At 44.3% G+C, this 8,413-nt stretch overlaps 1 protein-coding gene across 1 annotated transcript; it reads left to right on the top strand.

Annotated features, from left to right (window-relative positions):
• Positions 1–4,111: 4,111 nt before the first annotated feature.
• On the top strand, positions 4,112–7,104 carry LOC125511512 (stem 28 kDa glycoprotein-like). The gene is made up of 2 exons (XM_048676900.1): positions 4,112–4,594; positions 6,499–7,104. Exons 1-2 carry the CDS (start codon positions 4,152–4,154, stop codon positions 6,881–6,883), a joined length of 828 nt encoding a protein of 275 aa, XP_048532857.1. The 5' UTR covers positions 4,112–4,151; the 3' UTR covers positions 6,884–7,104.
• Positions 7,105–8,413: the final 1,309 nt, after the last annotated feature.

Genomic DNA, 8,413 nt, shown 5'->3' on the forward strand with positions numbered 1-8,413 from the left:
TCATTTCTCCGCAACAAAGTGCCTTTGTACCAGGACGGATGATCACGGATAATGCCCTCTTGGCGTTTGAGTGCCTCCATTTCATGCAATACGAGAAAAAGCAAGAAAACAACTACTGTGCTTATAAGTTGGATTTATCAAAGGCTTATAATCGAGTGGATTGGGTCTTCTTGGAGCAGACGATGATAAAGCGAGGCTTCGCTCACCAGTGGGTTCAGTGGATTATGACATGTGTGACCTCGGTGAGATACTCTGTGAAATTTAATGGAGTCACCTTAGATTTGTTTGCACCATCGCGTGGGCTTCGGCAAGGAGACCCCCTATCACCGTTTCTATTTCTATTTGTCGCCGATGGACTAAGTGCTTTACTGAGGCAAGGAATAGAAAATCATAACCTACAAGCTTTGAAGGTATGCCCGAGAGCACCCGGTATTTCACATCTTCTATTTGCGGATGACACATTGTTGTTCTTCAAAGCTAACCCGGAGCAGGCCCAGTACATCCGTGGTGTTATTAATAGTTATGAGCAAGCTACAGGACAACTTATTAACCCACAGAAATGTTCTATTCAGTTTGGTGAGGCTTGCCCGGTGGAGGTGCAACAAGCTATCAAGCAGGAGCTTCAGGTAGTAAACTCGGAATTTGAGGGGAAGTACCTCGGCTTACCGACCCCAGATGGTAGTATGCACAAAGGAAAATTCCAAATGCTACAGGCTAGTCTAACTAAAAGGATCATGGCATGGGGAGACTCCCTGTCCCAAGCAGGTATTGAAGCAATGATAAAATCTGTGGCACAGGCTATTCCCACATATATCATGGGAGTGTTTAAGTTACCGGCATCGGTGTGTGATGACCTAACAAGGCTAGTGCGAAAATTTTGGTGGGGTTCTAAGAATGGTAAGAGAAAGACACATTGGAGGGCATGGGACAAAATTATTGAACCAAAAGGAAGAGGAGGGCTTGGCTTCCGTGATTTTCGCATCTTCAACCAAGCCTTGCTAGCTCGCCAAGCGTGGCGCCTACTCACGAAGCCGGACTCACTTTGTGCCATGGTGTTGAAAGCGCGGTATTATCCTAATGGGTCCCTAGTGGACATTGTTTTTGCAGGCAACGCATCACCCACATGGCATGCAATCCAACATGGCTTGGAGCTGTTGAAAAAAGGTCTTCTTTGGTGTGTCGGCAATGGGGATCTCCGGCTGGATGAACCTGCTGGTGAAGCAGCCCGGTTTCAAGGGCTCTGCGGTGACCTACAAGTCCGGCGAGAGGCAGAAGCTGCATGACGCTGGGTTCGTCATTGTCGGCAACATCGGCGATCAGTGGAGCGACATCCTCGGCACGCCGGAGGGCGCCCGCACCTTCAAGCTCCCCGACCCCATGTACTACATCGGCTAGGCTGTTTCCTGACACCATTGATTGCTCCTCAGTCCCGATCCACGAATGAATAAACTCCATGCTCTTAATCATATGCATGCTTCGTCAATAATCGCCCCCGCGCGCACCCTGTTGTTGCTTGATTAATTTCGATTGTTGAGAACTTGAGATCAGTTATTATGAATTAGACATGTTCCGGGAAAGCTGCATGTTGCTTAATTTGTGTATCCATGGTCCACTGTTATTTTTTGCGAGAAACCCATGGGCTATATTATTGTTATAGATGTGTTGTTCTTCCTAACTTGGATCTTGTACTGTTGACGGTGTACTTTTTCTACTAAACATTGTTGATGATGTAGCTAATATTAGAGGTACATAATATTATCACATATATCTTGAACCCCTCCACTAATGGGCCCATTTTGGCCCGTTGGAGGAAGGGATCATAATTGGCGTACCACCAAACACCGGTCAGGAGAGGTAATCAAGCGCCCACATAGATGATGGCTTGTGTCCACTGATAGTGTAGAACTGACGATTATGACGTCGTTCTTGTGTCTTGCATGTTGTGTGCACATGTATTGTATGTAACTTTTCAATAGAGTTCAGAGCTAGATTAGAGACTGGCTTGGTCTCTTTGGAGACCAAATCCTGGAGTGTGGAGTCCTCGATCAAAGAATGTTAGTCTAAACAGGTGTCCAACAAGAATCATAAGAGGAAGGCTATGGAAACCATAACTATGCTATTAATTGGACGATTTGTAACGAAAGAAATGTGCATGTCTTTCAAGGTATTTCAACCATGGAAAACATCATCCTTACATAGATTAAAAATAAGGTGGCAACATGGATCAAGGCCGGGGCAAAGGATTTGGGAAAAGTTATGCCGGAAGAGTAGCCCCATTCTATTATTTCAGCCTTTCGTTGTTAGCCTATCTTTTTTCGGTTGATGTTGTTCTAAATATCTCTTAATTAATGGACCGAGACAAATAGTTTTCCTCCCTTCTAAAAAAAGGCTCGTAGCTTGCCAAGTTGTAACATCCATTTACACCAACCCACTCTAGAGAGAGCGTCAGCTACTGTGTTCTCTTGGGCCTTTTTATACGACGTGATTAGTGTCTTAACATGGAGTGTTTTACGGTTTAACATTCAGCTCTAAAAAACGTATCACTTAAAATTACATTGCAAAAAAAAAGAACACACACTTGCATGTTTTGTGCACTTTAATGCAACAATAAAGAAATCAACGAAATATTATGATAGACTTTGAAACAATAGAGAAACTCAATGAAACATTATATAACACTGCAAAATAAGACAAAATTTGTGAACAACCAAAAAATGTAATCATCAGTTAAACTGGTGATACTTTTTTATGAATCTCCACAAAAGAAAAGGTATGTATGAGGATGTTACAAGTCCAAATAACTCGTGCACGGTTACATGCTACACCACTATTCCTTAGATTATCTAGCTGGGCATAACTTCCTCCTTTTCTGCAAACCATGTGATGAACAAGCTAATGCGATTTAAAGTAATCATACCCCGTCCTAAGAAATTAAAAGTGAATTTACACGTGGCGGCTAGAAAAAGAAACATAAGAGTATACAAGCGTGTATGAAAAAAAATGATGAACAAATTATCAATTCATAGGTCATCTCACTAATTGAGGGGTTCGAATAACTCTATTTGGCCACAATCATGACAAAGTAGACCTTTTGTTGAAAACCGAAAGTCTGTAACAAAGCTGCAATGGTAGATCTATTTTTTTTCCAAGGAATCCACAAGGCTGAGCTGCTGCACACTATGCATTCTCACCAAAGAAAGTGGGTGAGCTATTAAATAAAGACAAGGTGGGTGAGTGAGCTGCATAAAATTTAAATACTCGAAAATAGTGGAGAGTACCAAAAGTATAGGCCTCTTTGGTTAAGAGGATTTTCATTAAAAAATTGGAGGATTGTGGCCCTTAAGAAATTTTCCTGTATTGATTATTTGATTTGTAAGATTGGATCCTATAGAAAAAAAATTCTAAGGATTTCCTTGTACTGCGTTTCATCGAAAATGTAGCATGAAGTAAATCAGAACAACTGATCTGCATGGTACGGATGCATGCTATAATTAACTGAATTATTGGACTAACCGCATCAAGATCGGATCACATCGGTCCTATTCGCGTCGGCGACTCTCCTCTTATGATCCTATCCCAACGACGCTCGTGTCCCACGCTCTGAAAGCGACCCCAAGGTATCATGATCGTATGCATGACACCAACCCCCTCCCTCTTTTGTTTTGTCAATTAATCTACCTAAGAGCATCTCCAACAGCCGCCCAATGCGCAGCGCCCAAAAAACAGGTTTACAGCGCGCAAGTAAATTTTTTTGGGACGCTAGAAGACGTTTGCTCCAACAAGCGCTGCAAAATATGCTGCGCGCGCGAGTTCAACAGTCCCAATCAAGCGGTCCCATCTGCAGCAGCCCAGAGTTTGCAGCGCGCGCGACCGGACGCACTAAATATGCTGCGCGCGATGCCTTTTTGATGCGCGCACTGCATTAGTTATAGTGTGCGCGCGTTTTTTATGCGACTGCTGGAGATTCCAAACCGGGTCCACGCACGCTAAAAACAGTTTTTATACCGCGCGGCGCTCGTAAAGCCCCACACTCACGCACACACCGTGTAGCTAGGATCGATCGATGCAGCTTCCCTTCTCCTCCCTTCCTATTTAACAAGCTAGCCAGCCCACGCTCTTTGCACCTCATTAAGCACCAACACACAATAGAAATGGCAATGGCTAGGACGACGACGATGCTCATCCTCGTCGCCGCGGCTCTCCTCGCGGCCTCATGCAGCGCGTGGGAGGTCAACATCCGCATGCCGACCTCGGCCGCGGACGTGGACGAGGCCGTGGTGGCGCCGCTGATCCACGCGCTGCGGCCGCTGCTGGGCTCCGGCAAGCACGCCGGAGTGGCGTGCGACAGCTGGCTGCTAGGCGTGGAGGCGCACAACGTGCGCGACTGGAAGACCGTGCCCGCTAGCTGCGAGGGCTACGTCGGCCACTACATGCTCGGCAGCCACTTCCGCCGCGACTCCAAGATCGTCATCGACCAGGCCGTCGCCTACGTCGACTCCCTCAAGCTCGCCGGCAACGGCAAGGAGGTGTGGGTCTTCGACATTGACGAGACCACCCTCTCCAACCTCCCCTACTACGCCAAGCACGGCTTCGGGTACGTACTACTCGATTGTATACATACACACTACTGATGCTATGTGTAGTGCATTATACTTGCTATCTATTGCAGGTGTATCTAAGCAGGGACCTGGCTGCACTCATCTTATAAACTAAAAATCTGACTAGACCTCGTTAATTAAAATCAATTGACTAGCTAGAATAACAATGTGGCAATGTGGCATCGTAAGATCTCTAATGAATGAAAGTGGAAAAACAAGGGAGACTAAAACTGGAAATGTAGAAATGTTGCTGGTCACCTCAAATTAATCACAGTCACAGAGACGGCCAGCAGGACCATATATATGTCCCTCCTATGAATGGTCAACAAATTAAAACAAGAGGGAAACATACTATACTAGTAGTAGAGTTAGAGTTAGAGATGTGTGCTGTGATGTGCATGTGTATGTGGTGGCCGGAGTAGGACCTTATCTGTTGTCCACTTGGCTAACTACTTTATCGGACGGTTTCTTTTTCAAGCATCCTTATCAACCATACTTTCTAACTATGTTATGCTTAGTTTAGTTTACATGGATAATACATATTTTATAAGATGTAAGTAGGGCTGGACCAAAAGCTCGCGAGCTTAATAAGCGCTCGATAGTTCGGCTTGTTATGCTCGTGGCTGGCTTCTTAATGAACAAAGTCAATCATCAATTTCAGCTCGTTAAGCTTAACGAGCTTAATGAACGAGCTAACGAGTTTCACGAGTAGCTCGCTAAGCTCGTTAGTAACAAAACAACACATATTTCATCTTACGTGACAAAATTATTGTAGCACCTGAGCCTATCTATTCAATCTAATCTATATAGGAGGAAACAAACTAGTGCATTTCCTTTTGTAGTGACCATCTTCCTTCTTAAAAATCACATCTACACACTCATCATGTAGACTGTATCACATCAGAATCTGTTAACGAGCGGCCACGAGCTTAACGAGCTTCAAACGAACCGAACCGAGCAGGGTTTTTTGCTCGTTAATCTTACCGAGCTTAACGAGCCGAGCCTTAACGAGCACGATCTTAACGAACAGAGCAGCTCGTTAATCTACCCCTGGATGTAAGAAGTCAGAACATCTTCTGCATATTTACATATGCTACAACACTATTCCTGCTTTTTTTTCTTTTGAGTTGGAACACTATTACCTTAGTTAAGAAGATTCTCTTGAAACAAAATGGAAATTAACTTGAAACGTAGTAGAAGCCTAGATCATATCTAGCCAAGTTGATGCGAAAGGTTTAGTTTGAAACTATGATTAAGTAGCTGTGTGTATGACTACCTTGTATATATTTTTAATGTGATGAATGAGCCAGTGCATCGCGATTTTAAAGTAAATCATACCTTGCCCTAAGAAATTTAAAGCAGATCTACACTGAACGGCTAGAAAAAGGAAACATAAAAGCATACAAGCGCGTCCGAGAAAAGTAGGATGAACAGCTTATCACAACATATCTAACTAATCATGAGAAAGCTAACCTTTTGTGTTGAAAGCTGAAACTTTGCAATAACGCTGCAAACGGTAGACCTAATTTATCAAAGGAATCAACAAAGCTGTGCACGATGAGATTAAATACCACAACTAGTGATTGTGTTTGGCGTTCGTTCTTGGTCCAACAAAACAGTAGCGTGATGATGCTGGAGTAGGACCACGCCGTGTCATACATTGATTTATACGCTCCACATGGCCAACTTAATTTATCATCAGTCTCGTTAGTCCACAACTACATCAGTACTGCTCATGCACGTGCCTTACGTACAGATGCAGAGCATTGGGTTTAGTTACCGCTCATCCACTTGGACTACAATCTAGGTCGCACACTATGTTTCTTCGGTATGCATAATTGCTAGCAGCTGATGTAGTTGAATCTGCCATTAATATATCTTCATACACATGTGAGTGCAGGGCTACACCGTTCAACGCGACGAGCTTCAACGCGTACGTGCGGGAGGGGAGCGCCCCGGCGCTGCCAGAGACGAAGCGGTTGTACAACAAGCTGCGCTCGGTCGGTATCAAGCCAGTGTTCCTCACCGGCCGGACCGAGGACCAGAGGGCCATCACCGTCACCAATCTCCGCCGCCAGGGCATCTCCGGGTGGATGAACCTGCTGCTGAAGCAACCCGGCTTCAAGGGCTCCGCGGTGACCTACAAGTCCGGCGAGAGGCAGAAGCTGCAGGACGCCGGGTACGTCATCGTCGGCAATATCGGCGACCAGTGGAGTGACATCCTCGGCGCGCCTGAGGGCGCCCGCACTTTCAAGCTGCCAGACCCCATGTACTACATCGGCTAGGCTGCCTCCGGCTCGGGCATGCCGCTATTGATTTCTCAATCCAATAAGCTCCATGCTCTTAGGTATATTCATGTTTTGCCAATAATCCCTCCCCAGTTGTTGCTTCGTTCATTTCCATTGTTGAGAACTTGAGATTAATTGCTATTATGAACGTGTTTGTGGAGAAGTTGCATGTTATTTAATCAATGGATCCATGGTCCACTGTTTTGTTTTGCGAGAAATCCATGGGCTATTGTTGTGTTCTTCTTCTTAACTGTTTTTAGAAAAGGAGGATTACTCCGGTGTCTGCATCCGAATGTTGCATGCAACCCCTTTGTTAAGCAAAGTATCTGAAAGGTCCGTGGTCTAGTACAAGTTCGCTCGGAGCTAAAAAAAAAGTAATGAAACAAGGTAAAAGTTGTCTCAATCGGCGAAAATAGGATGAGATGACTAAACGCCTAGCCTATTACTAGACCGTTATCCAAACCGATTGTAAATATCCCGAGCTATCATCTCCCATCGGATACACCCAGTAACCGAAGGCTCACTGGCTTCTGTAGGAGTGAAAGGACCACGTACAGATCCAAGTATTGGCCCTGTAAATAACGTGCAAAAATTTTATACGAGTTTGTCTGTGAAAATACATATCATTTCTGCAGTTTCATATAGCCCAAAGTAATGCACATACTCCTATCCGAATATGCCTCACAGTATTTGGCTCTACTTCATTTAGGAACGTCCCGAATAACTTGCGAATACTATTTGGAGGGGTGATATTAAAGGCTATATGAATTGAACGTCATAATAGTTTGGTAGCGGACAATCGAGAAAGAGGTGTTTAATAGTTTCATCTTGATCACAAAAGCAGCATCATTGACTACCGTCCAAACTACACTCTGCCAAGTTATCCTTAGTCAGAATCACCTCCTTGTGAACAAACCACAAGAAGACTTTGATTCTTAACGACACTTTAATCTTCCAAGTATGCATTTCAGAATCGGACCAGAGTCAATTAGGTCTACATACATAGATTTAACTGAGAAGATTCTGTTCGTAGTTAATCTTCAGTGAATAGTATCTGGCTCATCAGAGAGGTGAACGTCCAACAACCTCCGCACCAGATGTAGCCATGCGTCCCATCGGTCTCCTACTAAAGATCGTCGGAATTGAATGTTTAGAGGATTAGATTGTAATAGTGTAGCAACATAAGACTCCTTACGCTATACAATATTATACAAAGATGAATATTGTGTGGCTAGAGGCGCCTCCCCTAACCACGTATCCTCCCAGAATCTACTCGAATTACCATTTCCAATGATGAATTTAGTCCTATGAAAGAAAGCCGCTTTCGTTCACATTAACCCCTTCGAGAAAGGTGAATCATTGGGGTCTAACGGAAACCTCGGCCAAGGTCTCAGATTGTAGGTACTTATTATGCAAAATCTATACTCACGTGCCTTCAGTCTCAATAGAAAGTTTGTACAACCATTTACTGAGCAGGCATCTATTCTTTACCTCTAAGTTCGAGCCCACCCTAATCCTTCGGTCTAT

Source organism: Triticum urartu, chromosome 5 (genome assembly GCF_003073215.2).
Source record: "Triticum urartu cultivar G1812 chromosome 5, Tu2.1, whole genome shotgun sequence".
NCBI lineage: Eukaryota > Viridiplantae > Streptophyta > Magnoliopsida > Poales > Poaceae > Triticum > Triticum urartu.

Excerpts from the sequence above, each read along its gene's own strand:
- LOC125511512 (XM_048676900.1), top strand. The coding sequence starts at position 4,152 with ATGGCAATGGCTAGGACGACGACGATGCTCATCCTCGTCGCCGCGGCT. Across the intron at positions 4,595-6,498 it reads TACGCCAAGCACGGCTTCGG|GGCTACACCGTTCAACGCGA; the intron begins GTACGTACTACT and ends ATGTGAGTGCAG.